We start from the raw sequence: 20,052 nt of genomic DNA on the forward strand, positions 1-20,052 counted from the left end.
AAAAAATCAACACGGCTGGTATATTTGACCGTAATAATGTTTATTGTTCCTATTTAAAAACAGGGCATATTTTTCATGAAATTTTATGTTAGTTTCTTGAAATGCGTTTGTAACTAATTTAGTGAATTTTGCATATTGTATGTATTGTAGTGATTTATGCAAATGTTTGCACAAATCCACAGATTTGATAATTATGAAGCAATTTAAAGGAAATCTACCAACAAAATCAAGCATGATAAACCAAGTACACTTACTCATAGATCCAGGTATTGTGAATGTGGTAATCTTCTATTAATTGTTTTCCATGGCCTTTTAAAATTATGCTAATGAGTCTGAAGGCCTTTGGGGGCTTTACCATAGCCTCTTGATACTGTAGCTTGACAGGCTGTTTCACTGTCTCCCCTTCCCCCTCTGCCCTTCTCCCTCTCTTTGCCTGGTGAAATCTCAAACAGTGAGACGGGTGACAGTATAAGCATAATTTTTAAAGTTGATTTTAGAAAGAAGGAGGCCATAGATAACAAATATAAGATGATAACTGCAGTCCCTATGCCTGGATCTATGAGCAAGTGTCCTTGGTTTATCATGATGGATTTGGTGGTGGATTTCTTTAAAAAAGAAAAATAACAAACATAACCTCTATCCATTCCCCATTGTGCAGCTCTATATTGTAGGTGTTATCGTATATACGTTATTATATTACCAGATGACATCTGCATTGCAATTCCAAGTACCCATGTTTTATAATTATTGAAAATAATTTTTATTTTTAAGATGATGAAGACTAATAACATTGTTCCTAAACCACTGCATGGAAGATGATACCAATAAGGATATGCAGCAGTGCACAACTTAATATTAGCAATGCAAGCAGTGAAATCCAGGAAGAGATCTGTTCATCGTAAGTCAAACTTTGATTTGTGTGACTTTGCAAGGATTTGTTCTCCTATTGTAATATACTCACTTATGGTGTATAGACCATGATGTGTCCTCCTGTATTTGCAAAGGTTCATCAAAAGCAGCTGTTTTATCCTACAATCAGGTAAAAGATACATGTAGTAAAGTATTTCATGGTTACTATATAAAACCTAATCATAGTAAAATGTATCTTCTGAGTTATGGTGACCAAGTAGCCGAGCCAGTGGACAAGTGTGTAATCTCATTTGGCCTCTTATAATGCCAGATCATAAGATACCACGCTTCTATCAGAACATATGAGATTGATTATATTGCCAATAAGACATGACATCTTCATATGGGGTGTCCAAAATTGTTTAAAGACATAGTGAACTTAGTTTATGTAAACATTTGACTTTGCAGAAAGTAATAAAAATTTCTTAAAAGTTCTCTCTCATTATTCTGGAATCGGGCAAATATAAAAAAAATTGTTAATTCTAATTGACCTAAAATGGGGAAAGGTTTATTCAGAAAAAAAAAACAAGTATATGTGTTTTTTGTATGGAAACTTCTAATTTCACCTGTATATATGTGTATGAAATTACCAAATCACATACATAGTAACTAGAGATGAGCGAGTATACTCGTCCGAGCTTGATGCTCGTTCGAGTATTAAGGTACTCGAAACGGCGACATCGGGCAGCGGCACGGAGCGGCACGGAGACATAGGGGCACGGAGACATAGGGGCACGGAGACATCGGGGCACGGAGACATCGGGGCACGGAGACATAGGGGCACGGAGACATCGGGGCACGGAGACATCGGGGCACGGAGACATAGGGGCACGGAGACATAGGGGCACGGAGACATCGGGGCACGGAGACATCGGGGCACGGAGACATCGGGGCACGGAGACATCGGGGCACGGTGACATCGGGGCACGGAGACATCGGGGCACGGAGACATCGGGGCACGGAGACATCAGGGCACGGAGACATAGGGGCACGGAGACATCGGGGCACGGAGACATCGGGGCATGGAGACATCGGGGCACGGTGACATCGGGCCACGGTGACATAGGGGCACGGAGACATAGGGGCACGGAGACATCGGGGCACGGAGACATAGGGGCACGGAGACATAGGGGCACGGAGACATCGGGCAGCGGCACGGAGACATCGGGCAGCGGCACGGAGACATCGGGGAGACTTCAGTGGAAGAAGAGCAGCGGATCCCGGGACAGCGTATCTCCCGACAAGTAAGCAGATGTGCCGAACATCTGCAATCTATTCTTCACTGTGTTTTTCACTGTGTTTTTCACTTAAATGATCCTGTGTTCACTGTGTTCACTGTTTTTATTCTATTCTTCACTGTTCTTCACATCTGCTAACTTGTCGGGAGATAATATACGCGCGGAACAGTGAAGAATAGATTGCAGATGTTTGCATACATCTGCTAACTTATCAGAAGACATTCTTTTTCAATTAATTAACACATTTTATTCCCGAACCATGGTCCCTTTGAAAAATGCTCGAGTCTCCCATTGACTTCAATGGGGCTCGTTATTCGAGACGAGCACTCGAGCATCAGGAAAAGTTCGTCTCGAATAACGAGCACTCGAGCATTTTAGTGCTCGCTCATCCCTAATAGTAACCTTTATTATTGATCATTATCACCCAAGGTAAGTGTAATTATCCATTATCCATCCATTATGCATTATAATTATCCATTATCCATGTGTGAGGTTCAAATATGAATTATTAGTCAGTTACTCATTGCTTTAGTTATTAGTGTGATACTCATGTTTCTTGTATGTTTACTTTTAAGGCAGATTGTTAAGATGTCTATAATCTATGGATTTATAATGTGTTTAGGTTGACAAATTAGACACAGATCATTAGAAGAGGACAAAGAGCTTTTCTGGCAACCATTAAAACACAAGGCATGAAACCTTTACCTCTGTTGGAAGGTGCCCTTAGCTTACCACAGACAATATTACATCATATTATTAATATAAATTAATAATGAATATTGTATCTACCCATTACTATAGTGCATCATCCTTTTCTAATCAACCAAACTTAATGCTAGATTTCTCATTGTTCTCCAAGTTAAGTTACCTGGCTGTAGCTCATAAATCCAGTGAGGTTGGCATCTGCATCTATTTTATACTGGCAAATGGATTTATCTGGCTCACCAGGAGCACTCAGGACATGATTTTGATAGCCTTCCGCTAAAAAGGAATCAAGGAAAATATTGCAGAAGTAAATAGAATAATTAATTTTAATGGATTTCATGTTAAGCCACAAATTATCTGTGAATTTATTTGTTCCATTATGTGAACGAAATCAGGAATAACTCATCAGTCCAACCATCAACCAATTTAGGTCTTCAGTAAAATGTTTATGAGATGGTATCCTGAGACTTAGGCTTCCTGCATATGTATGTAGTTTTCTGCCCATGTGCTATCTGTTGTATTACATGAGAACATGTGTGAACCGAAAAGTACAGAGCAGGTCCTATTCTGTTTGTGGCTTGGACCAGTCTTTTTTACAGACATTGGTGTGAGTGGACTTGACACACTGATGATACATGAACTGCAAACCATGGGCCGGTTTGCAGCCTGAGAAAACCCATTCTTCCCTACCAAATATGATTACAGTTCTGTGCAACTGTTTAGTGGGAAAGAAAGGACTCCTTGAATCATATACCATGGATGGATGGAGTCCCCGATCTAGCCACAGTTGTATGTTTTAGGCCTAAGACTCAGAGTGTAAATCCCCTTCCACTAAGCTGTGACAGTACATCTGTGCAGTTTATCCAATTTTGCCGTGGTAACTCATAGTGACAACACTCTGTTAGTCCTCGGTCTGAGAGTGTTTGATTTCTATTTTTTTTTTTTTTGCACAGGTTCAATTTTCAGAAAATAAAGGTGAAGTTTTGTTCACATTGCCACCATTGCGTCTCTTATAACAGAAACCCTGATAGCAATGCCAACCGCGCATCATGAAAGAAACCTACTTTGTTTGGACTTTGAATTTTACCTTTTACTGAATTACTGAAATGCTCATCAAGATCTTCTTTGGCAAAACTTTCTTCTTCCAAAATATCAGACATTGGCACACTTGGACTGGCAGAATCTTCATCGCAAGGCTGTGATGTAGATCGACACAGAAGTTAGTGAACTATAATAAGGAACATGAGGAAATTTATTTGGACATGGATTTCAGATGCCAGTCTCTATGATTTGTGGCTCGGCTGTATGCTCCGTCAAGATGTGCTTAACGGAATAGGGCCTAACTTGATGAGGCGGGTCTCAGTGCTGAGACCCACACAGATCGTGAGAACGAGGGATCCGTCGGAGAGATCGCAGAGCGCCGCGTAATAGAATGCTGTGATAACAGCCTGTGATATTTCTGCTCTCTTAGGCTACATTCAGACTGCTGCAAGGGGGACGTATATACGGCCAACGTATATAAGGCCAATATACGTCCATCCATAGAAGGCAATGGGCGCACAGCGCCCTACGGGAGCGGTACGGTGCCGCAAACCTGCGGCACTGTACCGCTCCGTACCCGGGAAAAAGATAGGACATGTCCCATCTTTTGCCGTATTATGGCGCGGTGCGCTCACCCCCTGCTCCTCCCCCCACGCGCTGCCGTTGCCCGCCGTACCGTAGCAGTGTGAATATAGCCTTAGGGTTTCATTTTACCCATCACAATCTTGATCATTTTGCTACATCATAATCATAATGTTAGCTGAAGGAGTGGATGGAACAAGATAAGGGAAAGTCATGTTTCATATGATCAGAATAACCCCAAAAAATCAGAAAGCTAGTAAAGTATCATGAACTAGTCCGGCAGCAGTCAGTGTTTCTTACAATATGTGAAACAGTATAAACATCAATTGAATGCCATGCCAGCAGACGCAGAATCATCTGAGTACCCAGTATAATCACAATAATCCCTCTTAACCACTTTATGCAGTAGCGTAGGAGCAGTTGGCTTCCTATCTGACTCTGCGGTTTGGCAGTACTCGCTTTCATCCAGATGTTTCCTAGTCGGGTAACAAACTTGGCCGTCTCATTTCAACTAAGCAATGGAGGTTATTCCACAGGTGAAACCTACACGGTGGTTTCCTGCAGCTGGTACTTTATTTATAACTACCCAGGATGGGAAGTTTTGATTTCCCCAACAATGACCACAGACAAAAATTTTTTTTGGTTTTCATTAAAATACAGGAGGTCAAATAGAAGATCAAATTTCTAGTTACAAACTCACTGGTAAACTCAATTCCATCCAGTGTTTTTCATATGTACAATTGTTACATGCACAATAATTTAGTCTTTATAATTGCGTATAGCCCTAAAGGAAATCTACCATCAAAATCCATCATGATAAACCACTTACTCATAGAGCCAAACGCAGTGGCGGTGGTAATCTTGTATTTCTTATCCATGTCATGCCAAACCAACTTTTATTGTTATGCTAATTAGCCTGAAGGGCTCTGAGAGGTGTTTCCAGAGCCCCTCAGTGCTGCAGATTCACAGGCTGTTACAATAAGAAAAGTAGGTCTCCCCTCCCCCTAAAGTTCCTGCTGCTGCTACATTACACAGGCAGATGGAGGAGAGAGAGAGAGCAGGGGGTTGGGTGAGACATATTCTGCTCAATGTAACAGCCACATGCACTTACCCCTGAGGAAGTCACAGTTTGTGATGAAACGTGTGGGTTCATGATACTTTCAGCTACATCTGCTACATGGCACTTTCACTCATTCTGAGATCAAGTGGACGTCTATTGTCTTTTTGTCATCTCATACAGGTTTTTCTCCTATAGGAGCTTTGGGGAGGTCATTGTTGGGACATTGCTTTGGAATTGTTCCTTGCCCCTTCTGGTTGAATTACTTTTTGTATCCCTTCAAAGTGTTTTTATTGCTTGGTGTGTTTTTTGTAGCACTGTGGCATTAATAAAGATTCAGACTTAGTATTTTGCAAAATCCAAAGAAATGAATTCTTTTTCTTTTTTTGTCTATATTGCTGATTGATGCACAACCTCTAATTATCTGGCAGTGCCGTTAGCCTGTGAATCTGCAGCACTGAGGGGTTAATTATTATAATTTTAAAAGTTGATTTTAGAAAGAATGAGGCCGTGGATAACAAATATAAGAATATTATCACAGTCACAGTGCCTGGATCTATGAGTAAGTGTCCATTGTTTATCATGCTTTGATGGTAGATTGTCTTTACCATATAAACATAATCTTCCGTTAAACACGTTTAACAAATTGTTTTACAGATGCTTACTTTATTGACTACAATAACTAAAGGCAAAGCAGGAATGAGTTACCTCTATTGCTGATAATCGCTTTTCACCACTGTCGCTCCCTACACCAGAATCAGAGTCCTTCTTTAATGGGAAAATGTCTTCAATACTAAAAGTACACAAAAAGTCATTCTACCAGATATGGAAACACAACATGTGTGAAAGATGTAATTGTCTTGTTATGGAATTATTATCCCATTTGGATGATAATGCAGTCCTGGATAGCAACAGTATAGATAAAATTTAGGGAATTGCAGATTCATTATTACTCAAAGGGGTTATCCACGTTCAAAAAATTGTTAGTGTTTTGTTATACAATCTGTGATGTCACACAGGTGCACAGCTCATTAGTATCACAGGAAGTAATCAGAGCTGTGTGTGCTCTGTGCACCTGTTTGACATCACATGACCACAGACTGTTTTTCATCGACAGGAAGCAAACAATGAAATTGATAATCCATTCTATAAAAATCAAAATCCTAAAAGTTTCTTTTCTTTACATTTTTTGCCTGGGGTAACAATAATTGTTTATTAAGACAATTTATTGGACAACATTTATTGGACAATGAGGACAAATCACATACAAGCCACATACTAAAATATGAATTATAGATGGCTGCACCAAGAACCGGGAAATTGGAACCCGTGGAAAAAGTATTATGAAATGTTCATAAAATTTAGGGGTTAGACCTCAGGTTCTTAAAATAGAATAAAAAAGATGTCACAAATCCATTTTATCTACATGACTCCATACATTAAAAGAAAGACAAATGATATTACCTTTCCTCAGCATGTTGCTGTAATATTGGCCTCTCAATGGCATGCAGATAAAAGGCATCTCCCGTCTTTTCCATTTGACACGCCTGGATGCTTAAATACTTGAATATGTGTATTTTACCTTTAATACAAATCTAAAAAAGATAAACAATGCTAATATAAAACACAGATATATCATCTTGTCACAAACCCAATGATAAGGATGGTAGAGAACACAAAATTCACAGAATCCTTATTTAAGAGACATTTATTAGGATATTTATAAAAATGGGACATTTGTATGATCTGCATCAGGTTTGTATGGTTTCTATATTAGGATTATACTGGAAAATATAATCCAGACAAAACTTGTAGCAAACATGTAAATTGATAGAATGCTTTTGCATGAATATCCAGCCTAATTCTATATCAGTTATAGCCCAAAACACAAATATCTATAAAGAAACTTCTCCTTCCACATGATGTAAAGGTGTTTCCCCATACTTTTCTAACTGCAGGGAATAAAGTAATAATAATAAAAAAATTCCAACAAGACAATAACAAAACATGGAGACTTTACTGTTTGTCTTAGCATAAAATGTTTGCATCTGGCACAATCCTGAAGACTACACATCCCTTCCACTTCAGACTTTTACATTTCCTCCTGATCTTTCTGTTCACCAGGGAATAGTATTTTGGTTCCTTCCTTTGATCTGAAGGTTTTGTTTTCCTAATCACATTTGTTCTATAAGCCGAGTACATTCCTTTTGTCAAAAGAGCAGCTCTCCAGTTCTATGGCCAATGCACCTGCACAGGACTCTAGATTAATATGACTAAGACTCCAAACAAAAGGGTTTAGTACTGAAAATGAAAGCCTCCTACTCAAATATTTACATTTCAAGAAATGTAAGAAATATTGCATGTATTTAAAGGGGTTTTCCAAGTAATAGAGATTAATGGCTTGTATCTAATTTGAGATCTGTGCAGGTCCCACCCCTGGCACCTCCATCTGCCAGATGTTTGTCTCCACCTCCAGCACTGGATCATAGGCTAGAAGCACACAGCTATGAATCACGGACCGTGCGCTGGGCAGATTACATGTTACAAACAGAGGACGGGAATCCAAGCATCATAGTGATATATTTTCCCCACAAAATAGTAGCACCAAACTGTAATCATGATACCATATCATTATGATGCTTGGAGTCCCATCCTCTGTGTTTGGTCCATGATAAACACCATGGGCAAGGTCCGTGATTCACAGATAAACCACAGTTATAAGTTTCTAGCCTAACACAGAGAACACAACCTGAAAAACAGCTAATATGTGGTATAAAATAGTAAATAATGAGAACAATACAAAGCTGTCTATAACACTCACCTGTGCAGGAGGAGACTGTAGTGGGTTATTCTCAAGTACTAATACTTGTAATTGCACCATTTTTCTAAAACAGAGTGGTAGTATCAGGATTTTATTGCAGGAAAAATCTAATTTTACCAAGGGAAGATCTACTATTTCTGTAAACGAGAACAGATTTTTAGTTAGTAGTACAAGATATGAAATAGCCAAAAGCCAATAAACACCACAGCTTGAAGTACAACATTATGGGGCTCATTTACTAAGGGTCCAAATCGCGCACTTTCGTCACATTTCCCGGTGATTTCCGATTTGACCCAAATTACCCCGGGATTTCGGCGTACGCAATCGGATTTTGGTGCATCGGCGCAGGCTTTCACGTGACGGAAGTCGAGGGGCGCTGCCATTGGAAAACCCGACAGATTCGGAAATGCAGCGGTGTTTAAAAAAAATTTGTGTCGCTTGACACGCAATTAACAAGCACCGGGAAGAAGATGGTGAACTCCGGCGGACCTCGGCGCAGCAGCTACGCCCGGTGGATATCGGGCGCACGACCTTAGTGAATCCCGGCAGACGAATCCACGTCGGATTTCTGTAGACAGCTTTTTTTACTTTATATCCACTGTAATACAATTTTCACTATTTATCCTTGTTTAAAGGGAACCTGTCAGCAGAAATTGACCAAATAAACCACTACAAGTATGTTATCAAGGAGCTTCTAGATCATGTCTATTTCATGGTCCAGTGTTGTGGCAACGTCCAGAAAATCAATGTTGAAGTGACATATAATTTGGTTATATAAAGTCAAGGAGGCGGAGAGTTAAACACTTAAGTCAAGCTTTCCTATATTCAGTATGCCACTGTAATTGATGGCCCTGCATCCAGACACTTCACTAACCAGATCTCCTTTAGTCTGAGGTGGAGAGAGTTTGACTTCAATTCTGAGCTCTCCACCTTTATTACCTTATACAACCAGTTTACACCTAACCAGTTTAGTCATGAAAGAAACATGATCTGGAAGGTGTTAATCCGCTTCACAACATAGTGGTAATGGTTATTTAGGTCAATTTAAGGTCAAAGACAGGTTCCCTTTAAAGCACATCTACTGTTTGGATGAAAGACTGTATGCAAATGATCCTGAGAGGCTCTAGGCTCCATTAACACCTATAAAATAATTTCTGTCCAATTTACAGGGATAGCTTTAGGAGACCTCTAGAAGAAAACTAAAATAAATTAGTGGGCCCTACAGGATGCTGCCAGCATAGTATAATTCTTGGAAAGGTAGTAGGCTCACAATATCTTTGTTTTACTGGTAAACTTCTGCTGTGATTGGTAAAGGCTTTCCACCACCCCATTGCTGCAGCATGTGGGCTATGTAAGGGCTATTCTTTAAAGAGGACCTGTCACCCCCCCCAAACCCCTCCCCACCAAATATGTCCCCCATAATCCTCCCCGAGCCCTATTCTAGCAATGACATTTAAAAAAAAAATTAGGTTGGCAAAGTTAGTTTTACCAAATAAGAGGTCGGATCCTCGTATTCTGTCCCCTGGCAGTCGGTCGTATTCATGAGGGGGGGCGGCCGACACTCCTCCTCCACGCCCCTGTCAGTGGGGACCTGTAAGAGTAGCCGGCAAACTAACTTTGCCAATCTAAATCTTTTTTAAAAATGTCATTGCTAGAATAGGGCTGGGGGAGGATTATGGGGGACATATTTGTTGGGGTCTTTTGGGGGGGTGACAGGTCCTCTTTAAAGGGAACCTGTCACCGGAGACCTCATTTTTCACTAAAGACGGATTGTAAAAGCCCATTACACCTGCAGTGCAAAAATACCTCTCTGCCTTTTCTAAGCATTTGCATTACAATATAATTGTGAGTTATAACTTACTCTTGCATCCTGACAAAATCCTGGGGTAGTCACAGGGGTTGGCCTTTGGTTTGGATGCATTCAAAAAACAACATGTGACTTGACTGTGGTGCAGGCTGCCTCCATCTTTGTGCTCCTGTAAAGCTTATCCCTCCCCCACTGATGTCAGGCTGACCAGGCTGTGACCTCTGAGAAGGAGCAGGAGGAGGAGGTATACAGGAGCACAAAGGTGGGGGCTAAGCTCTGAGGAATGAGTAACACAGACAAGTCACATGTTGTTTTTGAAATGCATCCAAACCAAAGCCCAGCCCCTATGACTACCCCAGGATTTTGTCAGGGTGCAAGGTAAGTTATAACTCACAATTATATTGTAATGCAAATGCTTAGAAAAGGCAGAGAGGCAGATTTGCAATGCAGGTGTGATAAACTTCTGCAACCTGTCTTTAGTGAAAATGAGGTCCCTGGTGACAGGTTCCCTTTAAACTTATAGTCATTAAGACGTCTCCTCCTGGAGCTCCTCCAAGCTCTCTCCAGCTGCATGTACTGAAAAACAGCAGATCTCTCTCCTTCTCCCAGTCTTCAATTTAGTGTATTATTTTTTTTGTGAAAAACTGAGGAGGTTTTTAAATATTCATAGAGAGCAGAGATTCATGTCTTAATTCCTGATTTATGCCAAGTTATGGCTTTTATTAGAGATCATGTTTTGGCAATGTGGTAACAATAAATTGTACAATATTACAAGAACCTATGTTAAAATACACATATGAGTAGCTCAGTGTAAGCTGAGACTTTACAGCTAATAAAAATGCATATAAAGCTTATATTCAATTATATAGACTTTTTTTTAGATGTCCCCTATAAAATATGTGATCAGTACAGATCACATGTAAAATTCCTCATATTGTTACGACTGTTCCAAGAATAACACAGGAGTGAATTTAATGAAAATTTATACTGCCTCAGGTTCATTTTGCAAACCTACCAACAAAAATACAATATAGAACTGGAACAAAATCCCAATACCTTCTCCTTTCCATTATCGTAGAAAAATGCAACAATGCATTTGTTATCCCCATGATGGATCCATTTCTGACATGCAAATTAAATTCTAAATCATTTATTTTATTTAAAGATTATGTACAGTACAAAGGGTCCACTATGGAAATTTGCATAAAAATAATATAATACTGCTTACCCTATACACCATAACGAAGAGTAGCAACGGATATGCCCCCACAAACACTGTAAAATATTATCTGAATTACTAGTACTCTCTACTTTATGTTAAATTACTATTAAACTAGCACCACTGAATCTTCACCTTGAGGTGGTCTGTAAGCAGGTACCAGACCTGGACATCTGTGTAAATAAACCTTTGTGTATGTAGCTAGTAGCAGCAGGACTGTGAACATTTTTTATTCTATTGCTAAAGCTCTGCAAGTGCTACTTTAGGAGGTCATTTCTCCTGAAGAGCTGCTTTATACCCCCTCTGTTCTGTTCTGAGTAACAGCTGTAATATCCAACCAGAAGCCTGCTACTACTGTCACATGATGTAAGCAATCTACTCATCCAGGTTTTTCTGTGTAGTTTATAAAGTTAAAACCAGGAATAAATCATAAAAAGAGAACCATTTATCCTGGATATCTTTTATACCCATGTAAAAAAAAAGGTATTGAAAAACCATATGTATATCGTTGTGCAGGAATTACTTTTGATGGCCTAAATTTTTCTAAGTAATTCCTGGCCACTGAATCTTTCTCAGCTTCTAATAGATTTGAAGGAACAAATACGTAACCAAATAATTTCACCACTTACCCTGAGGTAGAATTTTGAGATAGTTCCTTCTTACATTTAATTCGCGGAGTGACTTAAGTAGACCTATTTGTGGTGGTAAAGACGTTATTTCGTTGCAGCTGATGTCCTGTTGTAATAAAATGAATAAAGTCATCACTCACATCACTAATGGGGAGGCAGTGGGCAATATTTCAGATGAACATTAAAATGATGTAGAATTGGGGCATGCATTGACTGTATTGGCTATGAAGAAAGCTACTCTTCGAATAAGGGTATGTTCACAAGCCAGAATACTATGCCAGAAAATCAGCAACTAGTCTTTCTGACTCATATCCCATATTACGCTGGGTATTGGCCATCTTTCTTCTTATGGCTTCACCCATTGCAAAAATAAGACCTTAAGGCCTGCCAATGGTTTCAACAGGATGGGGGTTTGGCGATAATCCTCTCTGTACACATGGAAGCTTGTAAGGAGGGAATGTAGGGGATTACATATAGCGTTGTACAGAGCTGTAATTGGCTAGTATGTTAGCAGGACCACTCTACTATAAATAAGACACGTTCCGTTGCCCGTTGCGTCATCACTATACCCAAGAACACTGGCACAGTTGGGGGCATCCTACATGATTACTATGTGCTGCCTCTCTTATAATGCTTCTTTTCAGTAAAGTCATTTGTGACAAATTCACCGCTGTCACTTTAGCTTTTTCCTTTTCATAAATCCGTTTCACTAAGTGGTTTTCCAAAGGTCTTTCAGCAACTTCCCTGCCAGATTTCTGTTTTCTTTCATAAGAAAGTACCAATTTTCAAGTCATTAGATAAAGTTCACAATATCCCACGGGGTTTGATAAATTTGGCTCACCTTAGATCCCACACATCAGCTTCAGGTTACAACTTTTACCGCCCCCCTCCCCCGTCCCCCAATGAAAAGAGAAGATGCAAGCTAGAAATAAAAATATGATACTGAGTGACATACCAGCTCCATTAACTGCTGTAGTTGTCCTATTTCCTCAGGGAGAAATCCAAGCTTATTATTACTTGCAATTAAGACTTTTAGAGGAAGACCACATATGCAAGCTGGCAAAGAGGAGAGTTGGTTTCGACTAAAAAAAATATAAAGAAAATGGTAGTATTCTGAGCCAGGCTCTCATTTTCTTAAGTGCTTCATAAAGACATTTAAAAAAAGAGCTGCGCGCTCCCTTGTGTTTCCAAAAGTGCAGCTGAACTGTGTCCAAGAGCCCCATGTGAAGACTGTTTCACAGCCAGATCTCTATATACAGATTACTGTGTAGGAGGAAGAAAAGGCCCACGAGAAGAGCTCTGGGATAGAACGCATGGAATACTTGTACAAAACTTCCCATAAGCACAGCTCTAAATCCTGACAGCTTTTACTGCTAACATTCAATATTTAAAGGGAACCTGTCATCAGCAATTGGACTAATAAACCATAAACAGCTGTCATACAGCAAAACACTGTCTAATTTTTGCTCATTTCATGTTCCAGTGTGGTGGAATCATGCTGCAAATCAACTTTGAAGTAAGAAGTAAATTGGTTGTATAAAGTCAAGGAGGCAGAGAGTGTAACACTGAAGTGAAGATGGGGAGCTCTGTTTGTCTCCTCTGTGAGTGAAATCATTCATTGGACCTCAGGAGATCTGGTTAGTGATGTTTCTGGATGCAGGGCCATCAAAAACAGTGAGGAGGCTTTCTGAGAAAAAGAAAGTTTGATTTCAGGATCAAAATCTCCACCTCCTTGACTTTATACAATCAATTTACCTTTACTTTTACCAATATACCTGCAGACAGGTTCCCTTTAATATACATTGCATATCACTATACAGGCGGTCCCCTACTTAAGAACACTCGACTTACATACAACCTATAGTTACAAACGGACCTCTGGATATTGGTAATTTATTGTGCTTTAGTCCTGGGCTACAATAATCAGCTGAAACAGTTATCACTGGTGTCTGTAATGAAGCTTTAGTGTTAATCCTGATTCTTATGACAACCCAACATTTTTTAAATCCAATTGTCACAGAGACCAAAAAGTTCTGGCTGGGATTACAATGATAAAATATACAGTTCCGATTTACATACAAACTCAACTTAAGAACAAACCTACAGACCCTATCTTGTATGTAACCCGGGGACTGCCTGTATATCCAGAATCATTTATCTTCTGCCCTTTGGTTAGTAATAATTGCTGGCTCTGTGGATGCATTATGTATAAAGGGACATATTGATCATACACTGGCACTAAGTCACCAGCTTATGATGCTGCCCCTGCCCCCGCTTTTCTACACCAGGTCTGACCTGGTATGGAATTGTGCCATTGTCTCTGCCTGAACAGGCGCAGGCTATAGGCAGTATTTAGGCGTATAGGGGGGAGATGTTGCATGACTGTTTTTAGGCATATAAGCTGGAATAAATGTGGCACATAGTAGTTGTTTATATAGGTAGCATTTATTCTTTTGTATGTATATTATTGCACAGCTGTATAAGGCTAGGTGCGCATCTTGTTTTCAGCCCTCAGTTATAAGGGCAGGTGGGAGTATTCCAGACATTATTCCAGTCCATAAAACAGAGTGACAGGATGTATCCCACTGTATGCTCATACTGTAGGGTATGTGGTCATGTTCCTCCCATTATTCTGAAAGCGGGAAGGGGAGAGACATCAGGACCAGACAGTGATTGGCTGCTGCCAATGTTCAAGGTGTCTCCCATATTAACGTATATATACAGTAACATCACTGGGGTCCTTACACTCACCAGAGGCCTGTGATGGATGCAATACAGCTGCATCTGTCCCCTAGAGGCTGTTATGGCCTCCACTGAGCATCTATGTCGCTCAGCAGGCGGAAGTAGGATGGAAACACAAAGAAACCATGCTTGCTGCTGTATGCAAGGTATACTGAGAAGACAGAGGCAAAATAATCTGGCATTATATGTCTATGAAAAAGCTCAGCACATTTTGGGAGCTTTCCTGGCATATATGCTGAACGTATCCAAAAAACAAGATGTGAATGTAGTCACCCTAATATGTAAAATTTCTTAAGCGGCTACTGGGGTGTGGAGTAGCCTCATGTCCGGCTACTCCACGCCCCAGTAGCCGCTTAAGAAAATTTACATATTAGGGTATTAAAGTTTTAAAAAGCTAGCGGGGACGTGAGGATTAGCTCTAAAAAGGGCTATCCTCATGTCCCATACATCCACCTACCACCCGATCTACCTTTATAGGTAGAATTGTGGTGGTAGGTTCCCTTTAATATCAACAACAAGCGATGGTATGTATATACATATACAGTAAATAGAAATATTTTTCATAACCCTTTTCTGTTTTTGCATTTTCATTTTTTACTCCCCACCATTCAAAAGTATTTATTTCTCTGTTTACGAAGCTTCTGTGAAACAAATTATACTGTGGTGAAATTGTCCAAAAATGCAGGTTCCAGGTATTGTGGCTTCTACTGTGCAGTCCAACTGACCCGTCCCCTTTATTATTTGGGAATGGATGATTATAGATATACAAAATTTACATTACTGTGTTTTATCATTTGCATATCCACATTTTTACAAAGCTGTGTGAGGTGTCATTTATGCAGGAGGAGCTGACATTTTCACTGATACAATTTTGGGAACTGTACAGCCTGTTGATCCCTTTTCATTCATATTCTATGGGCAGCAAAAAAAACTGTGATCAAGACTAAGGTGCTGTGTATCTTTTTTAAAACAGCCGCCCTGTATGGAGAGGGCCTGGCCCATGAGCCATCTCTATACTTGTACAGGGTGCAGTAAATGGTTGTTCTAGTTTATCTACACTTTGCATGAAGGTACAGGTATCAATAAGTATGCAATAATTTATGTGTACCATTAAAGTGTACAGTTTTGCTATGTTCCTTATATTTTTTGTAAAATTATCATTATGTTCACATTATGAGCTCTTTTTTTTACCAATATTGATATATACTGACTAATGAAATGTGTGTAAATAGAGTTATGAGGAACTATATATACAGGCTGTTGTGCGTAAAGGGAGTAATCTAAAAAATGTGGGGTTTTATCTAGAAGAAGGAATGAAACAATGTGACACCTGTAGAAGAATTTACACAATCTATGTTCTACAAAAACATTTCAGTTACAACACAGCAACATGCATATATATATATTATGCTTATTCCTGGAAGCAGTTTGTAAAATAAATACATTTTAGATTACACAAACCATACATATTCTAGACGGGTTACTGCAAACATTTTTTTGTTTACACCAGAATGTATGATAAAATTCCACAAACCACAAAGAATTAGTGTTTAGAAAACAGAATTCTTTATATAACCTTTATGTCTACTACAATATGTCAGCCCAACCAGGGTCAAGGGCAGGTTACACAGCCCTACACAGGGGCCACAGTTACCGCTCCAAGAACACCTTACCGCATTTGGCACTCCATGAGTATGATACATTCAAGTGATAGATAATATACATATATATATGTATACACCCTTAGGCTACATTCACACTGCCGTATAGGGGACGTATATACCATAGACGGCAATGGACGCATGGCGTTCCGTAGCCGGGAGAAAGAAAGGACATGTCCTATCTTTCCCCGGAATACGGCGCCATGCGCCAAATATCACTGTGAAGGAGGGCGAGCCCCTTCTTCCTCTCCCTGGGGCCGATATGTGCCCGCCATACTACTTTGTTGCCTTAGTTCAAGTTGTCAGTGTAACAAACAAACCTTCAAGTAAACCTTCATCAGACATGGATTAAAGGGGGGGGGCAAAGGCAGGATGTAGCTAGCAGTGAGCAACCACTTAGGTCAGCAGGAGGAGAGAGTAAGGAAATAGCGCTATATACTTTAGATTTTTTTTTTTTTACTTACCTTATATTTAAATATGTCAGCATTTGCAAATTTGCTAATGTGTCAGGAATAACTTTGATACAATTCTGGTATAAGGTGAGTGCTTCAAGTGATATAAAATTACAAACTTCCACAGGAACTTCTGTCAGCCTATTCTTAGAAAAATCTGTAGGGGAAAAAAGACAATATTATTAGCCTTCCATCACAAATAGTCATAAAATAAAAGACAAATATATAGAAAAAGACTATACAGCTTCTTTGCCATATTCTTCATTTCCTTTAATAGCACCATCTGTTTGGGGTGAATATGGTTTCTCCAATATACACACGTATCCCTCCCAGGGGGCCAGACTTTCCCCATTCCCCCCACAATCACACATAAGCATCACACTTGAGAGGGATTGCATAGAATGAGTGTTCTTTGATGTCACTGCTACCAAGAAAATATCATCCTACTGTGATAGTGATCTTATCTAGCTTGTATCTCTCATTACCTTGCATATGTAAGATATGACATATGTTCTATATGATATATGCTTTTGTGACTTCTGGGCTGGTGCTGATTTGAACCCATACATATTGTATTATGCATCTGTAAAGAGTGAGTTGGGAGATCTGTGCTGCAGTAACACATTCTTCAAGCACTGAGTTTACCATTTATGGCCAAAGCCAAGGTAATATGTGCAGAAGGCACTGGGAAAAATCCTTAGCCCAAGCAGAAAAAAAAATGTCCTTTACAGAGCATATTAAAGAGGAGAACACAGGACGAGAAAGTAGCATCTTACTACTGGGAACTTACTATGTGTGATATATGGGAATGAATCTGCTGTACTCACTGGATATATAAGCCTCAAGGGAGTGAAAGAACTTACTACTCAACTAAACTCAGACTATAAGTCTGCTTATGTCTTACATAAACACTGCCTGAAAATGTGTACAACTATGGAGAACCTACAGTATCTCTAACTCCACCAAGGACAAAACCAGGATGTGTAAGTCAAAAGGAAATTCCTTCAAAGTGTTGGATTTGTTATGATGCTGACCAGGCACAGACACAATATTCAGAATGATCTCACAGTCCCATGAACGCTCTTCTATTGGTTATATAATGGAAAAAAACATGTAATTTCTAAATAAATCACATTACCTACAGAATCCCACATCATTCCCTTGTATGTTAGAAGAATGTTCACAACACCCCCTCACCAGATACAATATTAAAATACAGGTCAATAAAATATATTGTGATGTCACATTATATGGTTACAGACTTTAGAGATGACACCGTCTGTAATCTATCATTTAGAGCCAAACATTGATCCCATGAATGGCATAACACAAGCATAAACCATCTATTTGCTTACATATCGAAGCAAATGGATATACTGCTGCTTGTATCCATTTATTCAGCCCAAAAAATGGAATTTACATCATTCTGGCAGATTTGCACCAAAAAATTTGTCTAAAATGCCTTGCTCCACATTTATCAAGGTTTTTAACACCATTTGTTTGCACTTTTCTGATTTGTGCCACTGAGGGGACGTGACCTCATTGACACGGGCATGGGCATTGGAAATTCATCTGTGCGACAAAAATTCTGTTGCACAGTTTAGACTAAATGAGACTAGATTTAAACTAGGAACCAACAGTCTTATACTGCACCAGAGTTTATTATCATATTGATAAATCTGGCGCAGAAAAAGACCAGTGCTTTCTAGTTAGAAACATTATTGTCCCACATTTATTTAAACAGCGCCAGTTTTATGTCTGACTTTGCATGTTCTTTTCAGTACAAACTGCTTGCACATGTATTTATAAAGTGTCCGCTACACATTGCACTATTCCTGATCCAAAATTTAGCAGTGAAGGGGGCGTTCCAGTGCACAGTCGGACCATGCGCCACATTTATCATGCAATGTCCAGCAGAATTGTGCAGCAAGCTCAATGTTAAAGGTGCACAAAAAAAAGGTGGTGAACTCTGTCAGAGCAGCGCAGGGAGCGCCAAATTCATGAAGAGCATGCACCAAAATTCATGAATCTGACGCACCATGCACAGTTTGCCCTATTTTTTTTATCAATGTGGGCCATTGAGGGGCATTCATCAATTGTGGCGCAGGGTGTGTGATTTTGGTGCACAAGGTTATTAACACTGGGATATTAGATTCTGGTTCAAGGGGTTAATGAATTGGCGCAAGACCGAAAAGAATCCGAACTCTCTCCACATCCATGAAGTTGAAATAGAACTTGGTTGACAAGCTTTTAGTTCCTTTTTTTGTGCACGAAAAATAGTGTGGGGAAGCGCATGAAAAGTGTCAGGATTACTAAACCTACCCCAAATTGAGCGACCAAAAAAAAAGCATGAGTGTCTGAAAAGGAGAAATATTGTGGTGCAAACACTTCTTAAATATGGTGCACAAGTCGCAGCAAGGGGGAAAAAGATCCACCAGAATAGGTAGAAGGTTCACCTTCTAACAAAGCAATGACCCTAAGCACACAGCTAAGATAACAAAGCAGTGGCTTCAGAACAACTCTGTGACCATTCCTGACCGGCCCAGCCAGAGCCCTGACCTATACCTAAATTGAACATCTCTGGAGAGACTTCATAATGCGTCCACCAACGTTCACCATCCAACCTGAGGGAACTGAAGAGGATCATCTAAGAGGAATTACATAGGATCCCCAAATCCATGTACCTGATGTGATGAGCTTTCTGAAGAAACAAAGATATAGAATTTTGTTTGTATCTGGACCTTCTCTGTTTATGGACAGATCCCAAAATCCAGGTGTGAAAAACTTGATGAATACCTACTTCCATACCTACTTTACTTCTTCCACACAATCAATAAATGCCCCATTAGTCCTTATGCGTGTCTGTTTTCAGCTCTTTAGCAAATACCTGCTGTGACCATTTGATACATCACCCGCACCTCCCTCTTCCATGCTGGGTGTGCATAATTAGCAGCCCAGAGCACTGGACATCTTGTCCCTGTACTGCTAATTATAGATTTGATTTCTAGATGATCATGGCATGTCAAGAATAGCGACAAACAGTTCCTGGATCAAGATGAAGAGGAGCGGAGGTAAGTATTTGTAGGTTTTTTTAATATTTTTTATATGTTTTTTTTTTTGTTTAAATAAACTCTGTGATAAAGATATTCTGTAAGACCCAGCATTTCCCACACCACTATAACAGACATA

The 20,052-nt window shown here is 39.7% G+C and overlaps 1 protein-coding gene across 3 annotated transcripts in view; it reads right to left on the reverse strand.

The window, feature by feature from the left end:
- The window catches only part of LRCH1 (leucine rich repeats and calponin homology domain containing 1), a 102,437-nt gene that overhangs the window by 26,210 nt on the left and 56,175 nt on the right, over positions 1 to 20,052 (reverse strand). For all 3 annotated transcript variants that reach the window (XM_072135225.1, XM_072135224.1, XM_072135226.1), the window contains exons 2-10: positions 16,876 to 17,020; positions 12,964 to 13,090; positions 12,009 to 12,114; positions 8,354 to 8,490; positions 6,997 to 7,127; positions 6,241 to 6,325; positions 3,940 to 4,048; positions 3,016 to 3,128; positions 962 to 1,029 (exon numbers count right to left, since the gene is read on the reverse strand). In XM_072135225.1, coding sequence (XP_071991326.1) covers positions 962 to 1,029; positions 3,016 to 3,128; positions 3,940 to 4,048; positions 6,241 to 6,325; positions 6,997 to 7,127; positions 8,354 to 8,490; positions 12,009 to 12,114; positions 12,964 to 13,090; positions 16,876 to 17,020 — 1,021 coding nt within the window. The remainder of the gene's footprint in view (positions 1 to 961; positions 1,030 to 3,015; positions 3,129 to 3,939; positions 4,049 to 6,240; positions 6,326 to 6,996; positions 7,128 to 8,353; positions 8,491 to 12,008; positions 12,115 to 12,963; positions 13,091 to 16,875; positions 17,021 to 20,052) is intronic.

This window comes from Engystomops pustulosus, chromosome 2 (assembly GCF_040894005.1).
Source record: "Engystomops pustulosus chromosome 2, aEngPut4.maternal, whole genome shotgun sequence".
NCBI classification, from domain to species: Eukaryota; Metazoa; Chordata; class Amphibia; order Anura; family Leptodactylidae; genus Engystomops; species Engystomops pustulosus.